Source organism: Triplophysa dalaica, chromosome 3 (assembly GCF_015846415.1).
Source record: "Triplophysa dalaica isolate WHDGS20190420 chromosome 3, ASM1584641v1, whole genome shotgun sequence".
NCBI classification, from domain to species: domain Eukaryota; kingdom Metazoa; phylum Chordata; class Actinopteri; order Cypriniformes; family Nemacheilidae; genus Triplophysa; species Triplophysa dalaica.
Window position 1 is genome coordinate 159,440 of NC_079544.1, and position 23,061 is coordinate 182,500.

Here is a 23,061-nt window from a genome sequence, read left to right on the forward strand (position 1 = left end):
TACAGAGAAATAAAGATTAACTTAATCATTAGTCAAACTGCTAGAAAATTAGTCAAATTTGAACTATTGTCACCATATGCTTAAAAATAATATAACCTTAATTTTAAAAATATTGGTGTTGATTTGTCAATTGATGGTTTAATGGGTGAGTTCATCAGCCTGACAATTGAATGTAAACTGTTTTTAGGGGTCAGATCAGATTTGGTCACAACAGCGGTGTTTGAGCTTCTGTTCTTCATTATATTCACATTCAAATGTACTTTCATTCTTTTGGTGACGAGCGTTTGTTCGCTTTAGATTAACATGACATCTACTATGTTTTTGTACATGTATAAGAACTGGGTGCTCGCATTGAAACTCCATTTCAAATTGCAAGGCAAATTATTTACAACGTAAAACTGCGATCACTTGAGACGTATACCGGACAAACGAGCGAATGACGTTCATGGTCGACCAACATTAAACTCAGTATCGCGCATTCTTTATAATCAGGTGCTCGATGACACGCTTCTTTGTTTGAATCTTCGCGTGAACGTGCCGACGCTCGAGCTGTGAACGCGCTTCTCGTGAACGTCCTCGCCGGGAGGAGGGAGCGCGCTTCAGGATGCGAGGAGGAGAAGGAGGAGAGCATCGATGACATCAACACGCCAGAGGATCTCCTGAGGCTTCTGGAAATGGAGGCGCATGAGTGAGGACGCCGTTTTTGCCTCATTACTAACGGAATATGATGCTCGAGTCCTCGTGAACGTCTCCAGCGCGCTCGACGGCACCTTCTCGCAGGTAAGCGGATCTTTTATTCATGTGCGCGAGCGTTATTTCACATGCCAGTCTTATTATTTCTAAAGAAAATACGTGAACGCTCCGCGCGTCGAACGCGCCGCACCCACTGGCGTTCAGATGAATCAACCTGCTTCACCTGCTTCAGACGACGCGCTAGCGTTACAGCAAATGCGCGATGATTCTGCCGTGTTGTGTTTCTTACATGGAGTATTCATTTCAACACTATCGAGTGTGCAGTATTTATTGAGTATGTGGTATTTCTTACAGTATGGGCTTAAGTGTGGAGTATTTATTGAGTATGTGGTATTTCTTACAGTATGGGCTTAAGTGTGGAGTATTTATTGAGTATGTGGTATTTCTTACAGTATGGGCTTAAGTGTGGAGTATTTATTGAGTATGTGGTATTTCTTACAGTATGGGCTTAAGTGTGGAGTATTTATTGAGTATGTGGTATTTCTTACTGTATGGGCTTAAGTGTGGAGTATTTATTGAGTATGTGGTATTTCTTACAGTATGGGCTTAAGTGTGGAGTATTTATTGAGTATGTGGTATTTCTTACAGTATGGGCTTAAGTGTGGAGTATTTATTGAGTATGTGGTATTTCTTACAGTATGGGCTTAAGTGTCGAGTTTTTATTGAGTATGTGGTATTTCTTACAGTATGGGCTTAAGTGTGGAGTTTTTATTGAGTATGTGGTATTTCTTACTGTATGGGCTTAAGTGTCGAGTTTTTATTGAGTATGTGGTATTTCTTACAGTATGGGCTTAAGTGTCGAGTTTTTATTGAGTATGTGGTATTTCTTACAGTATGGGCTTAAGTGTGGAGTATTTATTGAGTATGTGGTATTTCTTACAGTATGGGCTTAAGTGTGCAGTATTTATTGAGTATGTGGTATTTCTTACAGTATGGGCTTAAGTGTGCAGTATTTATTGAGTATGTGGTATTTCTTACAGTATGGGCTTAAGTGTGGAGTATTTATTGAGTATGTGGTATTTCTTACAGTATGGGCTTAAGTGTGGAGTATTTATTGAGTATGTGGTATTTCTTACAGTATGGGCTTAAGTGTGCAGTATTTATTGAGTATGTGGTATTTCTTACAGTATGGGCTTAAGTGTGCAGTATTTATTGAGTATGTGGTATTTCTTACAGTATGGGCTTAAGTGTGGAGTATTTATTGAGTATGTGGTATTTCTTACAGTATGGGCTTAAGTGTGGAGTATTTATTGAGTATGTGGTATTTCTTACAGTATGGGCTTAAGTGTGGAGTATTTATTGAGTATGTGGTATTTCTTACAGTATGGGCTTAAGTGTGGAGTATTTATTGAGTATGTGGTATTTCTTACAGTATGGGCTTAAGTGTGGAGTATTTATTGAGTATGTGGTATTTCTTACAGTATGGGCTCAAGTGTGGAGTATTTATTGAGTATGTGGTATTTCTTACAGTATGGGCTCAAGTGTGGAGTTTTTATTGAGTATGTGGTATTTCTTACAGTATGGGCTTAAGTGTGGAGTTTTTATTGAGTATGTGGTATTTCTTACAGTATGGGCTTAAGTGTGGAGTATTTATTGAGTATGTGGTATTTCTTACAGTATGGGCTTAAGTGTGCAGTATTTATTGAGTATGTGGTATTTCTTACAGTATGGGCTTAAGTGTGGAGTATTTATTGAGTATGTGGTAATTCTTACAGTATGGGCTTAAGTATGGAGTATTTATTCGTTCACAGTAGTGAGTATGTAAGAGTTATTAGGTGTATGGTGAAAGTATGGCATTGGTGACAGCATTGAGTATGAATTTGCATGCATCGAGTATAGTTGTCTTGACAATATGGAATTTTTGATGGAGTGTTAAGTATTGATAGTCACAGTGTTGAGTATGTATGGCTTGTTTTGCGTTGGGTACAGATTCTTCTTCTTCAGTGTTTATTGAGTGTGGGGTTAAATATGGTGTATTTATTACAGGATGGTATTGAGTATTTATCGTTGTGTGGAGTTCAGTGTGTAATAACAGTACACTTCATGTTTGTAGGCCTATTACAAGTAATCATCTCTGGTGGTCCGCATGAGGGAAGATTTTACAAGACCATGTTTTATAATAAAAATGTCAGATGGTTATCTATCTCCATTTATTCTCTCGTTCAAGTCCACACTCATTTAATAAGCAGATAAAAATGGTGATGAAAGTCAGAGATGTTGCAGTTCCTCACATGTTCTTGATGGATTTCCGAGGTCCTCCAGTGGAGTCGATGGAGAAGTAAAAAGATCTGGGCCGTGTCTCTCTCATTCTGCTTTATTTTTTTGACTCGTGATCTGCTTGATTTGCACACGTGTGAGTTAGTCGTGTTAGTGTTATGTTCAGGGTTCTATTCATGCCTGGCAAGCGTCTGTAGGACATCTCTGATGGGTTTTGAGATCTCTTTTAAATATACTGAGCGGGTTAAAGGATGAAGGTGAATTCTCTGACTGTCGTGATGGAATAAAACATGATGCGGAGAGATCACAGTATTGAGCCGTTCAGTATGTTGTTTAACGTCAGTGAAAGTAATTCATGTTCTGTGATGTTGTGTCATCTGTGCTGTGGAATGAAGGGAAGACTCCCTCATGGTGCTCAGCTCATATTCATGTAATATTTGATGGATTATTATGTGATGAATCCAGACGCATTGGACACATTGTGTCTTGCTCATGTGAATACAGAGCCATACTTTTCTTCTTGCTGGATGTGTTCAGGTTTGTTTGTGCAGGGTTTGGTTAAATCAATCTAATTGTGTGTTATAATCAGATTCACACGTTATTTCTGTTTTGTAGACAATGTTTCAAAGGATGTTTGAGGCGAAATGAAAGCAGTCAGCATTGACAGACATTAGTAGTCAATGTCCAGGACAGCGTTTTTGATCTTGGGGTCATCGGGGTTTGGTTCAGCTGTCCGTGCAGCGCTGCTTTCTCATTCATCTGAGATCTTTTGACTGACAGCAGTGAGAGAGATGCTGAGAAGATGGCCGCCGCTGTGGATCAGATGTTATTTCACACAATTTCTAATGCTTGTGGGAATACGAGGTAGAAACGTTGAGCATATGCTAATGTAGAAGTTGCTTCAGATTTCACTGGGCGGACGCCTCTGAAATTTGAGTTTTACCGTGTCTTCTCTTATGACGTCCATGAGAACATATTACACATTCTGTAATGTAGAGACCAACAACTTGAGAATGAGTTTTTCAAGTGTGTAAATGTGTGCGAAATGAGTGTTCTTTGGTTCCTGAACTTCCCCTTAATATTTGGGGTTGTTCTGCCACCGATAGGTAGTTGTGCTCCCATCAGGATCAGACGATACCCATCACCAATTACAGGAGCTATTTGAAGCTTTCTCAGTACCATTTTTTATTAAACTATGTTTAACAACAATTTAAATCAAGTATTCAAATTAAGAGAAGAGAAAGTCTAATAAATTAACAAATTAATATTAATATAATATACAATTAATATTAGTAATTCAAATATTTACATAAAACATAGCAGCCTGTGACACAAGTCCCAGAAACATTTTGTCTTCCATAATATAAAGTGGCCGTGATCAAAGCAAATTTATTACATTATTTATCTGATAATCTGATATTTCTTTATGCTTCTTACTGTCCTTGCAGTAGTGTTGGTTTTTTTAAAAATGTCTCTGTTACTGACAGCTGAGGAGAGGTTGCGCTAGACTTTTATTTTAGACTTTTCATTTATTTATTCAATGTTTCTATTGTCGGACATAAAATAATAATATAATAACAAGCAAATGTTTATGTTTATATGTAACAATGACAGATGCCTGTAAAAGTTGTTTTATACTGTGGAAAGCTGTGGTTTGGTCATATATGTGCTGCTTCTGCCGCTCACTGAACAGAGAAAACGCAGAGAGAGACATACTCCGCTGTTATTATTGTTTTGATATGTACCGTTACTTGTTTTGTTTGATATATGGAGACATCGAAAGTGAAACTACCAGGGATTTTTTTACCAGAACGACTCCGCGTAATGGTGTTGTATTTTTTAATACAGCAAGACCGACCTACCATAGTTATATTACTTAATGGAAGAAGAAAAAACAAAACATTCCATCGAACGCAAAAGCAGACTGCCTCCAAACATGGCGGAACATTCAACACGGCCTGACATCTATTGAATGCTCTATAGAGTATGAGTGGGTAAAGTATCAATCCTTTTGGGACATACTGCATCCGCCACGTTTTAAACATGCATTTAAAAAAACACACCTGTCAAACATCATCCTCATATATATACTTTATTATCATGAAAATACCTGAGGAGGCTTGAAAAAGAGTGATCGAAAGATGCCAGATGCAGATAGGAAGAAGGGATTTTCTGGTTATACTTGTGGTACTTTAGAGATTCCCTTCGAGAGCGCCCTCTGGCTTTCAGATGCAGCTGCATTTAACAATATTCACTGACAAACTGTGCATACAACATCGCAGCCAACCACAAAATTGCGTACTGTGTCTTTTCAATTAATCGTGCAGACCAACCTATGACGTATTAACAACAACCTACACGTGAGAGGAGAAATTCATTTAATGGCACTTTCATCGAAAACTAACGTCCGCCCTTAGTTTTCCCTCTATATTTATTTGATTGACTTTTGACATGTGAGCGTTGCTCGGCTCCCGTGGCTTCATGGGATAGATAAGTGTCCATCCGATCCACACTCACCAATATCGGCGTAGTAGTAGACATCCCTGTATTTCTCACATAATGTATTTTGCAGACTAAGGTTTCGGACATACTACTCATGACTCATTTTGGCCAACTAAATGGTATGAAAGTAGACGATTTCGGACGCAGCGAGGAAGTTGTAAAGTGTCGTCGTCACAAGCAACCGGGTATAGAACAACGAAGAAGAAATGAAAAGGTGCAAGCAGTACGTCTGCTGCTCGGCATTATTTACATTTACATTTAGGCATTTGGCAGAAGCTTTTATCCAAGCGACTTACATTGCTTTATCCTATACATTTTACATAGGTTTTTGCAATCCCCTGGGATCGAACCCAAAACCTTGTGTTGTTAACGCAATGCTCTTACCACTGAGCTACAGGAAAGTATTTCCACAAAGCCTACAACAATGTACAGAGCATTTTTTTATTATTATAAAAGATCACAATCAGAAGATCTAATATTCCATTACACACGTGGAATGAGATCAAACCATAGCACGGGGTGTATTGATAAATGTCTACTAATATTCATACGGCACTGCATTGACCTTTGACCCCAACCTCATCACTAAACCTAAAGAACAGTGAACACACAGGTCTTTATGTGCCGAGAGCAGATGTACCGTCACTCTCTTTCTCATTTGCTCTTCATTATTGATTTTTTTGCCTTTAGCTGTACAGGCTTCATTCACAAGAGCCGAGTTTCATCAATCTATCCAGTCAATAACTCGTCACTCAGTGTCATCTGATTATCACAGAGAGAGAGAGAGATCTCATGACCTTTGCTTCGGGACATTTAGATGTTGACTGATTTCTTTACTCAGTCAATCTGTCGGCTGTTTTGTCTTGTAAATGAGATTTGCGCATTTCACTCTTCTTATAATTTCATCGGAGCGTCTTTGTCTCAAATGCTCAACCTGATACCCGGCCGGCTGTAAAATCACTGTACTTACTGTAATATGACATTATGAGAATGGGCTGCAGGGACCTTCTAAAAATAACCCACATGCACAGAGAAGCGCTGCTGAAACCACTTTATCCTGCCAAACATCAAGCTTCATGTTCTTCAGTTCATCTACGAGCCAGCCGCATGGTAAAGTTTGTAAACGGCATTCCACGAGCAATAGAAATGAATAGAAGAGTTAGAAGTGTTGTGTTGGCACGTCTGCGTGTGATGACAGATGTCAGTCAGATGATGAATCAGACAGTGAGGTGAATGTGCTGAGCTGTGAACGTCATTCACTTCTGTCCTGCACACTTCACTTCCAGCCCTGCTCATGCCTTACATTTCCTAAACCAATAATCCTTTTGAATCATGTGTTTACATGAGCATGTTTAAAGGGGTCATGTGGCGTGAACGCGTGTTTTTCTGTGTCTTTGGTGTGTTAGAAGTTGCCCATCAATGTATTAGACGTTTACAATTGCAGAAATGAAAGTGTGGGAACAAAAGATGCATTCTATGTAAAAGCAAAAATGTCTGAAACACCTGGTGTAACCACACCCCCTCAAATCTATGTCAGTTGGTGGTCTGATGTAGGGGTGTGCGATATGACGATATAAGATCGCGAACGATTAAAATGACTGCACGATCCATTTTTTCGGGAAAATCGTTAAATCGTCCTATATAGTGCTGTTCTATAGAATCCGTCAACATACTTGCGATAGATTGCGCCATGTTAACAAGCTCGTATACGTTGCTTGTGAATTCAGTAAGATTAAGTGACGCGGTCAGTGAAGATGGAGGGAAAAACGGAGGACTTGGTTCCTAAAAAAAATTCTCCATCAGTAATATTGAAATGGTTTGGGTTTTCTCCAACTGACATGGCCCAAACAACAGTTATTTGCAAATGTGGCAATGATAAGATTCGAGCGTCGTAAGGCAACACAACGAACCTTTTTAACCACCTCAAAATAAAGGGACTGAAAGAGTATGCCGACAGTCAAATTATAAAGGGATCCCACGCGAGTAAATCAGGTACAACCAAGCATACGGAAACTAAAGGGCTTAAACAACGACTTTAGCGAAAGAACCATTTGAGAAAGGAACTCCGTATCCGTATGACAGAACGAGCAAGCGCTGGAAAGATGTCACTGACGCGGTCGCATTTTACCTGGCCAAAGACATGATTCCCATAAAGACTGTGGAAAATGAGGGCTTTAAAAAACTGCTCAAAGTCGTAGATCCACGTTACGAAATACCCAGCCAAAAATATTTATCCTCCACGCCCATTCCACAGCTTTACTCCGAGTGCCGCAACAAGATGAAAAACAAAATTCAAAATGTAAAGTTTTTTCTAACAGCTGATTTATGGTCTTGCACTTGCATTAAATATTAACTTGATTAAAATATTCTTCATAATATAAATGGTAAAGAGTATATTTTTATATGGGGACTTAGTTTGGCTGTATTGAAGCCCCTTTAATTTGCAAAATAGTCTTAAAACCAACTTGAAGAAGAACCGCGATAAAATCGTGATCTATCTGGAAAAAAATCGTGATTTGAATTTTTTTTCTAGATCGCCCACCCCTAGTCTGATGTGACTAAGACCGCCCCAATGTATACTCCAGTAAGGTGGAGTACCTGTCAGTACAATTGAAGAGGAACCTGATGTTCCAAATATGGTCAGAGGTGTTACATTTCCCTCACACGCTTGCAGTATTCCACCAATCACTACACACTGGTGAACTGGCCAATCAGAGCACACCTCGCTTTTCAGAGCCATGAGCTTTGTTCAAAATCCAGAGAAGAGATACAAACATGCAAGTGTGTGGAAAATACAGCATTTATAAATCTTAAATCGTTTTTACACATTGAGTTACATCTAAAACAAACCATAATATTCCTTTTAGCCGCGTCATATCCCCTTTAACACGCACTGCATATGAAGCCTTTAGCCCGATTCACATTTCGCGTCTTTAACCGCAGGGAAAACACGAGCCGCGCTGCTTTCTCTCCTCAAATGACCTGCGGTGTGGCACTCCGAAAAGTTAAACTATTACTTGAAAGCTATTGACGAGAAAAATGTGCGTGCTGCACCGCGTCGCTCCCTGTTTGCACGGAAAAGACGCAAAATGTGAATCGGGCCTTACGGTTCAATTTATATAGTGCTGTTCACTATGGTTCATTGTTATAAAGCAGCTTTACAATAAAAAAGACAAAAATAAACAAAAGACAGTATCAGAGGTGGAAAGTAACAAATTATATTTACTCGTGTTACTGTATGGAGTAGATTTATTGTGTACTAAAATCTGTAATTTTACTTGTACTCAAGTATGATTTGTGTGATGTATTGTACTTCGTTATATTAAAAATCACATCCGTTACTGAGAAAAAAAAAAGAAAACATTGTAAGGAAATAAGCATGACCAGAAATTACTCTGAATAATGGGCGCGAGTTTGCGTCTATACCAGAAGAGCGATGGAGACAGAGAAGTTAAACTTCAGTAGAGTGCACCTGTCCTAGGGTGAAACCCTATCGAACTCTAAGGGCTGAAGACAATGAAGTAAACCCCTGGCCATATTTAAGCAACCATTTCAGCTTCAAGACAGGATTATGGACGCTGTGCAAACTAACATTTTATAAAAATCTGAATGTGCAAGAATGTAAAGGTAAGATAAATAATATTTGTTTAAATACTGCTCGTAATGAGAAGTTTGAACTGTATAGTAAAAGTAAGAAGGACATAATGCTTTTTATTATAAGTGTTTAATCTCGTTTTGTAGATGCACGGTTCACTAATGTGTCTGCACCACATTTACACAGTGTGAATGGAACCGGACATTTAAACGTGTATCATATGTCTCGCTTCTGTAAGCGGGGGACAAAAAAGTCATATGAAAATGTGCTTGCTATATCATGCATTTTGAAAACCCTCGCAGCCCTGATGTTAAAATGACCGTGTTGCCAGATCATATTGTTGAAAAGAACAGCAAACAATGACAAGCCCAAAATAAACCTACAAATCGACACATTTTGTACGTGCAACTGTACACTTTACTAACTATATATTGTATCTGCGGCTTCATAAGAAAAGACTAAACAACAAATGTGAAGCTCTTGAAAATATGTTAACATGTCAACACCGTGAGAGGGCTGTGAAGCTCTGAACATAAACGAAACACAGCGTCTCTGTCTGTGTTTTAGTTCAAATTGCCCCACTTGCCCAGTCTCGCAAACGGATCAAATTCTTGTGATTCATGTATATTGTTAACTGTGCTAAATGGAAAACATGTTGCCATGGCAACGATCAGGCTACAACGTTAAATCATCACATTTACTCTCATTCTGTACAAACCTGGAACCATTTATATGTGCTTTCACTGCTGAAACTTAGCAGTTTTTACCATTGATTATTTATTAAGGCTTTACAATCTTTTCAAGTCTCAACTTTGTTGCATTCGCTAGACACACCCACTTCCTGTTGCCAATGGTCACTGTCGCTCATGTCGACGGCTCTCCATTGAAGTGAATGTCATCGCCTCGCTTTGTCTCTGGCGTTGTGAACACACAGTTAAAATGTTGTCTAACTAGGTCACTCACAAGGGGTCGAAATTAGACTGCTTTCCTTTAAAGAGAAAGATTGCAAAGATATGTTTGTGTCTCTGTGTGTGTGTGTGTGTGTGTGTGTATGGGAAGTGTAAACCCTACGGTATGGAGACAAAATGTCCCCACAAAGATGGCAATATCCAAAAATCTTGTCCTTGTGGACATTGTTTGGTCCTCATGTGGAAACAAGCTTATTAATCATAGAGAATGAAAATGTAAAAGAGCAGAAAGTGTTGTGTGATTGTGAGGTTTAGTGGTAGAGAATATGAGTTACAGTTTGTACAGTATAAAAACCATTGTGTCCATAGAATGTCCTCATAAAACATGGAAACCCCAAATGCGTGTGTGTTTTTGTGTACACGTGTGTGTGTTCACGTGTGTGTGTTCACGTGTGTGTGTTCACGTGTGTGTGTGAGAGTGTGTGTGTGAGAGTGTGTGTGTGTGTGTGTGTTTGTGTGTGTGTGTGTGTGTGTGTGTGTGTGCATGTACTCATTGAACACAGGGGCTGTAGATCAGTGTGTGGTGTCTTGATGTCCGGTGTATACAGGTGTGATACAGTATATTGTGTTTGGACTGTGTTGAGACTTTCAGTTCAGACTTTCTGTTCATTTGTCTTCAGTCTGTTGGTATTTGTGAATATGGCATAAAGTGGTTTGGTGATCTGGGTCAAATCTTGTGAAGTGATTGTGAAGACAGACAGATGACCCATGTGGTTTGTGATCATGTGTTGTGTGTATTGTGTGAACATGTGGTTCTCTGCCGATGTGCTTCATGGGGTCTGTAGGGAATCAATCTGATCGTGTTTCTCTACTTGCAGCGTGAATGTGCTTAAAAATCTATCTCGTGGTGTCACGTCAGGTTATTCTGCTTAGTTGAGGATTGAATCTTCTGTTACTGTTCTCAGGATCTGTGCACACAGCACCTGGGGTTTGTTGAAAATGATTTTTATCTTATGAAATAATGTGAAGTTAGTCCTGTGTGTTTCTGTAGTTGTTTCATCAGATGGATCTCTGTGTTGTGCCGGTCGGATGCTGTTATTTTTAGCTCTCTTTCCTTCTTCTAGGTTCTGGTGAAATTTTCAATGTTTTTTTTCTGTTTAACTGAAGAAATCAAACTATTAATCTATTTCAAATAGCTTTGAGTGTTTTTGAGCTTAAGAAACAGAATTTGTGCTACGGATGTGACCAGGGTCATAAATGTGATGTTTTATTGTTCTGTCAGGGAGATCCATCTTCTTCATTTCCAGTAGATAGGAGTTTAGATTGAAGCATTTATGCATGTGGCAGAGTAGACACTTCTATCTAAAGAGACTGACAGTGTATTATCTATACAAATATATGTGAGTAAATAAGTGTGATGATGATTATTTTGTGATGAGGCTCTGTGGTGAAGATTCAGTGTGTCATCATGAAGTATTCATCATATTGTGTTGTGTGTAGCTGTACAGTTTCTGTCAGTATTTCAGAGAGAACATCTCATGTAATAAACCTTTTATTTAACAACACATTTCACAATGTGGATTCTGTAGTTTCTGTGAATTGGAGTGAATAGTTTGCTGGGAGGATCCTTGAGTATAGAGAGATTTGTGGCTTAATATATTAACAATGACATTGACTTTATAAATGTGAAATAAAAAACAGTGTAACTGTCACAGTGTTCATAAACTTTAAACAAATATTTTTATTAAGAGGCCGACATTTTTTTTTCGTCCAAATCCGTGCTGTCAATTGTTTGCAACCTTAACCCGTTCTCTTAACGCTAAGATCTACAACTTTTCTTTATAGAACAGTAAAATATGAGACAGGTGGCACTATGTCCTCTTCAGTAGGTGGCGCATCTTCAATTCAATTCAAGTTTATTTATATAGCGCTTTTCACAATGTGTATTGTTTCAAAGCAGCTTTACAGGGGCAAACAGGAAAAACAGAAAAGTTAAAACACAGCACAGTGCATGGTGTTTATACAACGAGTAAGATCATTCTAATAAATAATATCTAATTTCTAAATAAATAAATAAGTGCAGTCTCCCGGTGAGCAGGCCAACACTGCCCTGCTGTGGCGAGGAACCCAAACTCCAATGATTGATTAATGGAGAAAAAAACCTCGGGAGAAACCAGACTCAACCGGGAGGGCCAGATCCCCTCTGACGTGTCATAGCTGCACTCAAACTGGTGACATGTGATTTAAGTTTTAGCATTTAATACCAAATATTGTAACTTCAGCATTAATAAGACAAATAGTCCGTCTTTGCTCTTGGTTGGGGATGTAGTGGTCTGAGCTGGGATGGTCTGATGGTCATATTTCTCTTGGCTGATGGTGGAATTGCCTTAGATGGAGCTGGGATGGTCAATCAGTCTGTAGCTGTATCTGGCGTAATCTCAAATTGGGGATGGGCATCTGTCAGTCGTCTGGACATGGTGGAACTTCTTCCTACCTCGGGATGGGCATCCCGAGGCAGAGGCGGAAAGAGAATAAAGAGAATAATTAGCGTAGCTGCTGTTCATTAACTATGCATTAAGTGAAAGCTTGGCTGAAAAGATGTGTCTTTAATCTAGATTTAAATTGGGAGAGTGTGTCTGACCCTCGAATAGTATCAGGAAGGCTATTCCAGAGTTTAGGTGCTACTTATGAGAAAGCTCGTCCCCCTTTGGTGGATTTTGTTATTCTAGTTTTGAGATCTTAGAGAGCGTGATGGGTTGTAACGTGATAAAAGCTCGGTTAAGTAAGTAGGTGCTAAACCGTTCAGGGCTTTGTAAGTAATTAAAAGAATTTTCAAATCAATACGATACTTAATGGGTAGCCAGTGAAGCGATGATAAAACTGGGGTTATGTGATCGTATTTTCTTGACCTAGTAAGAACTCTGGCAGCAGCATTCTGAACTAACTGTAGTTTGTTTATCGATGATACAGGACAAACACTAAGTAGAGCATTACAATAGTCAAGCCGTGAGGTCACAAATGCATGAATAAGCTTTTCTGCTTCAGCAACACATAAAATATTTCGTAATTTGGCAACATTTCTAAGGTGGAAGAAGGCTGTTTTTGTGATATTTGAGATGTGATTTTTAAATGACAGGTTGACGTCTAATATAACGCCTAGATCTTAAACTGTATTTGTAATCGGAGATATTCTGTTTACTTGAATTTGGTGCAATAAGTAATATTTCTGTTTTGCTAGAGTTTAAAAGGAGGAAATTACTAGTCATCCAGTGTTTTATGTCCTCGATGCACTCTGCCAGTTTGGATAGCTTAAAGGAATCATCTGGTCTTAATGAGATATATAGCCGAGTATCATCTGCATAACAGTGGAAGCTAATTCCATGTTTTCTAATAATGTTGCCAAGGGGCAGCATGTATATGGAGAAAAGCAAGGGTCCTAAAACCGATCCCTGAGGTAATCCGTAATTTACTTGCTTAAGATTTGACGATTTTCCATTTAAATGGACGTATTGATATCGGTCTGTTAAGTAAGATCTGAACCATTGTAGTGCCTGTCACTGAATACCGGTTTAATTGTGTAAACGATCTAGTAGTATTTTATGGTCTACAGTATGAAAAGCAGCACTAAGGTCAAGCAGGACTAAGAGTGATATGTTACCTTTATCTGATGTAATAAAATCTCTCTCTCTCTGTCTCTGTCTCTCAATCTCACTCACTCTCTCGCTCACTCTTGTCTCACTCACTCACTCTCTCTCTCTCTCTCTCTCTCTCTCTCTCTCTCTCTCTCTCACTCTTGTCTCACTCACTTACTCTCACAAACTCTTGTCTCACTCTCTCTCTCTCTCTCTCTCTCTGTCTGTGTCCTTTCTAGGTTTGTTCCTAGAAAAGAATAGCTTTGTGTTATATAGGATTATGTTATGATTATATAGAATGATTATTTGTATTCTTGATTGACTTGATTAAACACACGGATCATCTGCCACCCGCCGCTGTAATCGGCTCATGTGTGAAGGCCTTTGACCAGCAGTCTGTTACTCTACAGATGTTGAGAACCACAAACAGACGCTTAACCTCTGACCCCAGATCTCTTCATCACACTTGTCTTTGTGCCATTTCGGTTCTTTGGGTTTTCCAGATTGTTTATGTTAACTGTAACCCTATTCTGGAAAACAAAGGACGAAACACTAAAATATCAAATGACGGATGACATGAGAACTGAATGTTTATGATGAGATTATCAGCAAACGTCTGCTGGACTATAACCTCAGCGATCTTGTGTCACATCACATGTGAGCCAGAATCGTTTCTACTGGCTGTTTGGAAGGTTGCCATAGAAACCTTATTCCCCTCATCCTCCAGTCTCACCTATCAGCGATGAGATACGAGACAGAGAAACAGTGAAAAAGTCTTCACATCTGTTGACTCATGAACGATGATGAAACCGATAGCCCCGCCCTAAATTCCTGCCGTTGGTCAGAAGAGTCAGAAGTCAGGTTCAGATGGATCATGTCACAATGCTTACAGTCATAATCTACATCAAATATTTAACTCAAGACATGAAACACAATCAGTTTGTTGTTTATGAACTATCACGTATGTTAAAATGAGGGTCACATGTTATTGCTTTATTCTGGTGTGTTCTGACATTTATTTTTAGTTTGAAATGTGTGTGGTGTGTGATTGCAGAAACCGGTTCAGACTGCTGAGGATTATGAAAACCAGGACATGACGCTCAAACGGATATAAAGGAGAAAGAGAAGAAAGAGAAAAGCTGTGGTGAGTTTGTGACTGTGAGCAGAAATAACACTGCTGAGGATCCCTCATGTGAAGGATATAAAACATCTGTGCGTGTATTACTGTGCACTTTACCTTCAGTGATTGACATTTCGGACAGAATAACGCACACCTCACAAACCCTGAAGCTCAAACAGACAGCAGCCGGTAAGTTTGGAGTTAACAGAGCGTTTTACTGTAGAGCCGTCAACAGATGCCCATAAACACGCTGTGTCTGTGTCTGTGGAACATCTGTCAGGAGGAACAGAGACACGCTACTATCACAGATCATGCACCAGACATAAGGCCGGCTTTAAATGGATGGAAATTATGTCATCGTTTACTCTCCTTCCAGTTGTTTCAAATGTGTATACATGTCTTTGTTCTGAAAGATATTTGGAAGAATGCTCATAACCAGACAGGTTTTGCCCCCCATAGACTTCCATAGTAGGAAAAAACAATGGTAGTCAATGGTGCCCCAGAACTGATAGCTGTCCGACATTCTTCAAAATATCCTCTTTGTGTTCAAAAGAACAAAAACAATGAATAAGTATTTTACTATGGGAGTCGATGGGGGGGGGGGGGGCGAAGTCTGTCTGGTTATAAGCATTCTTTCAAATATCTTCTTTTGTGTTCAACACAACAAAAACACACTTTTTGAACAAAAAGAAGATATTTTGAAGAATGTAGGACAGCAAACAGTTCTGGGGCACCATTGTTTTTTCCTACTATGGGGAAAAATTCTGTTTGGTTATAAGCATTCTTCCAAATATCTTTCAGAACAAAGACATTTATACACATTTGGAACAACTGGAAGGAGAGTAAACGATGACGGGATTTTCATTTTTGGGTGAAGTCTCACTTTAAGATCAACAGCACGATATATTCAGGAGGAGAGCATTTAGTCTTCACTCATCTTCTTCTTCTTCTGTTGTTCATGTGAATGGATTGATATCACACTCTCACCAGATGAGAATAATCCATTTCCCTCCAGCAAATATTGACTCGTGCTGGCGGAAGAGATCTCTGATGAATGACTGCGGACCCCTCTCACAAGACCCATGATGTCAAGTCCAGAGAGAAAAACACACACTTCACTAACATCAGCGCTTGTGATTTAAATAAGAAGTGAAGGGTGTGTTTCACACAGAGATCACACACACAACACACATCTCTTTGTCTCATCATCACAGATCTATACGTCTCGTATTTGCTTTTGTACTGGACATCATTTCTCTGACATCTGAGACTGTTCTTCTGCATAATAGAATTCAAATGGTCTGAGGTCAGCAATGAGTCTTCTCCTCACGGGTAAAGATCAGTGTGCTCCGCCGCAGCCCGCTGAATAACAACACAAACGTGACACTAGAGATGCATGTGTTGTTTGTGAACTTTCTTGACTCTCGTGTGCTGTCTCTCTGCAGTACGTCTGGACGTGATCGTGTGACGGTGATCATCATCATCATCATCATGAAGGTCCAGGTCCAGTCCATACTGATCCTCGTCTTCATCTCGCAGCAGAACACTGGAGATGCATTGTGTAGGTCCCATCGCTTTCACACGCTGATGTCGGTATGGTAACAAGTTCTTTGGTGATGGGATGTTGTCATGGAAACTGGCAGAGGTTGATGGTGTTTTACTGCAATGACTGATGAGAAGAGAGAAACGTGTGGAGATGAACGAGAGCTGGCTTCACAGATGACCGATGTGTGCGGTTCTCTTGAACTCTGTTGGGTTGTGTGATGCCACACTGTCAGTTACTTGTGAAGTTTGACACGTTCAGTGAGTGTATTCATCATCTTCATCATCATTGAGAGAGATGTATTTATGTTATGTTTGTGTGTCTCTCCGCTCTAAAGAAATCCATTCTTTCTATGTCAAGGTTAATCTGTGTGGTGTGTTCTTTGTTGAAAATACTCTTTCCTGAGAGCTTCACTTCCATCATTCCATGGTTGACTTCAGACACCATCTCAATCTAACTAGGTTAGCGTTGGTAATCTGTTTGGAGTCTTTGATAAAACACAATTTCTTTCTTTAGTGTGCGTTCATATTTTTGTAGAAGAAAATATTTTGGAGTCATGTGAAGATGGTCACAAAAAGGGTTTTTGAAAGTGCAGGTGAGGAAAGAGTTCAACATTAAAGACATGTCACATGGTACATTATGGTGATGATGTCATTTCCTTTCAGTGCTGTTGTGTTCATGGGGATGTGGATCAGCCATTTGTGTGCGCATGTGTGAGAGTGTGTGTGTGTGAGTTTGTGAGAGAGAGTGTATGTTTGTGTGTGCGTGTGTGGGCGAGCATACACTCTCTCTTTAACTACATCACGTGTCTTACTCATCATCATCATTGAGTGATTGTGTGTGTTTTTGTTTGTCAGTTATAGATGTGTGTGTGTGTGTGGGCGAGTCCTACGGATCGGCCTCGGCTGGATTTAATCGGCCGCTATGGCAACAGGACACCTCAGTGATGATCAGCAGTATCTATGACTACAGCCGGCTCTGTGTTGATGTGTGTGTGTGTGTGTGTGTGAGAGAATCTGATCTCTGTGGCATTCAGAGTCAAGTGGGGTTGTGCTGGTCTAGTGTCTTATTAACATCACACTCACTTCTATTTGTGACTTGATTTCTGAACGTTGCGTTTATGCTTTTACACTATTGTCATCACACTCTGGATTAAAGTGAATTACTGTTTGTTACACGCGTGTGTGTGTGTGTGTGTCTGTGCTTGCGTTTGTGTGCACTCACTGATGAGGGTTACATGTTTGTTGTGAGTTGTTCATTATCAATATCAATATTCATTCAGAATGTTGTGATTGACGTTTCAGCGGCTCCCAGATTCTCAAAGATGCCGATGGATCAGATCGGCGTGTCTGGTGGAGTCGTGTCCTTCGTTTGTCAGGCCACAGGAGACCCGAAGCCGCAGGTCTTCTGGAACAAAAAGGGCAAGAAAGTGAATTCCCAGAGAATCGAGGTGAGGACATGAAGTTGGTGTTTGTGTTGTGGTGTGTGTGTGTGTGTGTGTGTGTAGATCTACAGCCGTGTCTGCTCTGCTTCATGCACAGATGGAGTGATATCATAAGAGTTTTATTCTCACAGTTTGACATGGATGAAACAAAAAAAACCTTCAGATGATCGATGGGTTTAGTGAAGAAGAAACTGTCAGTCATTGAGGGTTAGAATGTGTTGTGTGTGATGTGTATGACATGATGTTTCAGTTCTGGTCTGACAGCTGACGACCGTCTCTGCTCATTCTGTGTTCTCATTGGTCCAGACTGTAGAGTTTGATGACGGCGCGGGGGCGGTGCTACGCATTCAGCCACTCAGAGCGCCGCGGGACGAAAACGTTTACGAGTGTGTTGCCAAAAACACTGAGGGGGAAATCGCTGTCACCTCCCAACTGTCCATCATAAGAGGTGAGGGCATGTGTGTTTAATATGATCTGAACGCAGTTGATAATCATGGAGAACACATCATGTGTAGTATTCCAGAGCTGGGCTTTGTGTCAGAGATGAGATGTGGACGGTTTTGATTGGACATTTGGCTGCTGGTTGGCTGTTATGGACACATGATGTATGTGATCCATTTGGCTGGCAAACACATTCAAACACACCATGACTTCAATATTGACATCATTTATCTAAACCAGATTCAGTGGACATGTGGAAAAGCGCTTGTGGAATGATTTCAGCTCATTACTGGCCAAACAAACGTTCAGCAGCAGTTCTAGTGTGTGTGTGTGTGTGTGTTGTGTGTGTTTGTGTGTGTGTGTCTGTGTTGAGTCATTCATATGTGTGAGCGGTGATGAGAACAGTAATGAATGTGTTAGTCAGGTTACTGCTGTCGTTACACAATCACTTTTAGATATCATAAAGTAAGTCTTTGAGAACGGGTTTCTCAAGCCAGGTGGCGCATTAGACCAGGGGCTCATCTCCTGTTTCCAAAATGCATCACAAACTGCTTGAGAAAGCTGTTCTACTATGATAATTGGTGATCAAAATTAAATTATGTTCAATAAAATGAACGTGTGTTTACTTCCGCATTAGCTAAGGGATGATTTCCGTTTAGGTGGTACTTGAGACTGGAAGAGCTCCTACAGTACATTTACATTTAGTCATTTAGCAGACGCTTTTATCCAAAGCGACTTACAAAGAGTGAGGGAGCAACAAGCGACCTGTCATACAGGAGCCATAATACATTAGAGCTCAATACAAAGTTACTGGTTTCAACTAAAGCTAGACCACTACCTGTTGAGAGAAAGTTTTTTTTTTTTTTTTTAAACCAATTCCGCATTGCACAAGGTGCAAACAACCTTAGTCTTGTCGATGTTTCTATTGGGAAGCTTCTTAAAAATTAATATTCCCTGAAGCAAACCCGGCGGCTTCATAGCTGCATCCATGTTAGCACGTCACGTTTGATGCGGTAATTTCACAGTAACGTTATGTTGTATTCAGACCAAACGCGAATGGCGCCTCAAGCGCGAGTGATTTATATGTTAATGCAAAGAGCCAATAGACCTACTTGCTGCGCGAATCCCGCGAATGAAGCCCTGGTTATGAGATGATGAGGCGGCTTCTGCTTCCGCGAATGACGCGAATCACGCGAGTTGAACAATCTCGTTCTCGCCCCGTACAGTGCAGTTAAGCTGGTATACATCCGCGCTAAAATATAAAGGTGAAAGTCATCATAGCTTGCGTAGTATAGACCCAGCTCCCAACACAACTTTGAGAATAGATTAACGGCGACATTTTTTTTAACGCGCGATAAGAGTCTCACTGCGTTAACGCCGTTAACGCCGTTAACGGCCCACCACTAGTATATACATACGTGTGTGTACGTGTATGCATGCGTCTGTTACTTGCGTGTGTGCATGAGTGCATGAGTGTGAACGTGCATGCATGTGCGCATGCGAGTGTGTGTGCGCATGCGGGTGTGTGTGCGCATGCGAGTGTGTGTGCGCATGCGGGTGTGTGTGCGCATGCGAGTGTGTGTGCGCATGCGAGTGTGTGTTTGGGCGTGCATGTGAGTGCGTGTGGGTGGGTGCACGTGCATGCATGTGTGTGTTTGTTTGTGCGAGTGTGTACTTGTGTTTGTGTGTTTAGCTCAGGTGTGTTAAAGGCTGATAGAGGGTCTGGAGTATTAACCCCCTCCCCCCACCCCATCTGTCACTGCTGTCATGAAAACAACACAACTCCGCCCCCCTGCCTGCCTGTTTAAGTGTTCACATGCTGCCAAATGTTATATTAATGAGGTTTAATGCGGTGTGTTGTGTGTTTGTGGTGATGTGATGTGTTGTGTGTGTGTTGTTAAGCAGAAGTAGTTTCATTCTGAAGGCTTTATTTAATAAAGTTGTGTACACATCACTGATCATGTTATAATATTCCTGTAACATCAACCGCAGCAGCACAACACAAGCTCTAAACAGATATGAGGCAGTAATGCTGTTGTTACATGCTGATCGTCATGGAAACGGTTTTCTTACATCACTTATATGACCAATATTCCTCTATTATGAACTGATGAGGAGTTCTCAGAGATGCCGTGTTTGCATGTTTGTGTAGTGTTAACCAGATCTTTTGTCATCACTAATGAGAAATATTGTGTGTGTGTGTGTGTGTGTGTGTGTGAACCTCAGATGTGAGCAGCAGAGGTTGTGCTGTGACCCAATCATCTGTGAGCAGCTGTCAGCGTCACTGAGCTGTGTCCCTACAGACTCATTCATACACACACTAGAGCAGTCATCCCACACACACACACACACGTATGGTTTATTATCTCCGTGGAGACAGTCCATAGGCGTAATGATTTTTCCACTTTACAAACTGTATATTTTATCCCATAAACCTAATGTTCATAGAAAACATTTTGCATTTTAGTTGTTTAAAAAATATTAAATTTTGGTCTCCACAGTGACACGAGTCCCCATGAGGTGTTAATTCAGGTTTAGGTCCACACCAGAATATAAACACAAACACACACGTGCTTACGCACACACACAGACACGCAACAGCTTCAATGTGGTAATGAGAGAGAGAGAGAGAGAGAGAGATGTAAACTCTTTGAGAAATAGATCATCATACATGCGTCATGTGTTTGTGGGTTGTTTCTCTTCTTCTGCGCAGAGGATCTGCTGCCGTTTGGTTTCCCCAGCATTGACATGGGTCCTCAGCTGAAGGTGGTGGAGAGGACTCGGACGGCGACCATGTTGTGTGCGGCCAGCGGTGTTCCCGATCCCGAGATCTCCTGGTTTAAAGACTTCCTGCCCATTGAACCCGCTCTCAGTAAAGGCCGGATCAAGCAGCTGCGCTCAGGTACACGGGTCATCTCACTCATCAGGGCTTAATTTAGAGATGTGAAGTCAGAGTGTGTGTCTGTGTGTGTCTGTACTGTGCTTGTTGTTCATGTCAACACATGGGTTTGTTTGTTATTTCTTGACGTTGATGGCAGTGTGAGATGGAAGCGTTTAGTCACAGACGCTGAAGAAAAATGAACCTCAAACATGAGGACACCTCTGAAATACAGCACACGTGACATATATGATCGACTAGCACAGCGGCCCGGGACAACATGACATGTGTAATCATGTTTATGACACAATTTTGTGTGTTTGAAAGGTGATTTTCTACATACGTGTTAGTGTAATGATTCTTACACGCCACACACACGCATATGTAGATAAATCTGATGTGTATGGTACATGTGACTGATGTCTCTCTCTCGTTGTGTGTGTGTGTGTGTTGCTGTGAGTACTCAGGAGTCTTTGGTGAGTATTTGATTTTTCTAGAACAGTCAAAGTGCCTCTCCAGACCTGACCTCATGTCCTCGTCCAATGAATGTGCTCCAGGAAACAAGTCCCGCCCCCTCCCCTCTGTCCCTCATGTCCTGCACCTGAAGCAGATCCGCTGACCTGTGATCAGTGACCGAGCCCAAAAACACTCTTGTGTGTGTTTCAGTGACGACTTCATGTTCATCATTAAACACAAATACATGCAAAGACACATAAGCAGATGCATATGCACACATGCACACAAACAAATACACACATGCATACACACACGCACACAAACACGCACATACACTTGGACGCACACACACACACACACAGATGCACACACACACTTATTCGCTCATACACACGGACACATACTTATTCGCACACAAACACACACGCACACACCCACATATTTATAATGCTGAGCAGATGATTGTAATATTGATGATGTCTGGCTCTTCACTTCATTTTTCCCATGATGCTGTGCGCTGGTTCTCTGATGTCTGCATGATTCTCTCCTCTTTTCTTCCTCTTGCTCCAGCGCTGCAGAGATATTAAACTCAAAGCAAAACAACTAACAAACAAAACTTGTGTGTGTGTGCATTACATAAGAGATTAATACTTCATTCTGTTCTATTTGATAAGATATCACACTCACACACACACACAGTCAGGTCACAGGTGAAGTAGAACAGTGTTTTTATCAGTAGGACTGATGTATTGAGATCATGACAGATGTTACACTGCTCATGAAAACACTGAAAATCATTTATTGCTGAAGAGAAACACACATTTCTCAATATTACACTAAAGTTCTTTATCAGTGTTGTGAACATTTGTCATTGTGTGTGCTTTTTTCGGGTGACTGACGCTACTATACACCTGTGCTGCGTGTGTGTAGTAACTATGATTGAGTGTGTGTGTGTGTGTGTGTGTGTAGTGTAAACCCTACGGTATGGACACAAAATGTCCCCACAAAGATGGCAATATCCAAAAATCTTGTCCTTGTGGACATTGTTTGGTCCTCATGTTGAAACAAGCTTATTAATCATAGAGAATGAACTTTTGTGAAAGAGCAGAAAGTGTTGTGTGATTGTGAGGTTTAGGGGTAGAGAATTTGAGTTACAGTTTGTACAGTATAAAAACCATTGTGTCCATAGAATGTCCTCATAAAACATGGAAACCCCAAATGCGTGTGCGCGTGTGAGTCCGTTCTTGTGTTACTGGTTTATCACTGAATAAGCTCATGAGACTTTGTTTCGTCTCTTCTTTAATGAAATATTAGATCCTAATTAAGGTTGTGTAGTTTTTCTGTAGCTCAGTTGGTTGAGGAGTGTAAAGCTTGTGGATTTGATTTCCAGTGAACACACACAAACTGATTTCACAACTGTAGCATAAACACACTGTAAATCACTGAGAAAAGAACAAAATGTTTTGTGTAAATGTATAAATATAGTCATTTCCAGCCTTGATTCTGTCTGCCTGCTCACATTTACATGACAAATCACCCAGTGAGACACACACAAACACAATTGTACACAGA

The 23,061-nt window shown here is 40.5% G+C and overlaps 1 protein-coding gene across 4 annotated transcripts in view; it reads left to right on the forward strand.

The window, feature by feature from the left end:
• Window positions 1-561: 561 nt before the first annotated feature.
• Window positions 562-23,061, forward strand: part of ptprsb (protein tyrosine phosphatase receptor type Sb) — a 71,150-nt gene continuing 48,650 nt past the window's right edge. For 2 of the 4 annotated variants that reach the window (XM_056743141.1, XM_056743143.1), the window contains exons 1-6: window positions 562-780; window positions 14,662-14,751; window positions 16,173-16,288; window positions 17,575-17,720; window positions 18,021-18,162; window positions 20,869-21,057. In XM_056743141.1, the coding sequence (XP_056599119.1) occupies window positions 16,219-16,288; window positions 17,575-17,720; window positions 18,021-18,162; window positions 20,869-21,057 (547 nt within the window). In that variant the 5' untranslated portion in view covers window positions 562-780; window positions 14,662-14,751; window positions 16,173-16,218. The remainder of the gene's footprint in view (window positions 781-14,661; window positions 14,752-16,172; window positions 16,289-17,574; window positions 17,721-18,020; window positions 18,163-20,868; window positions 21,058-23,061) is intronic. The other 2 variants (XM_056743142.1, XM_056743144.1) reach the window with 2 other exon arrangements.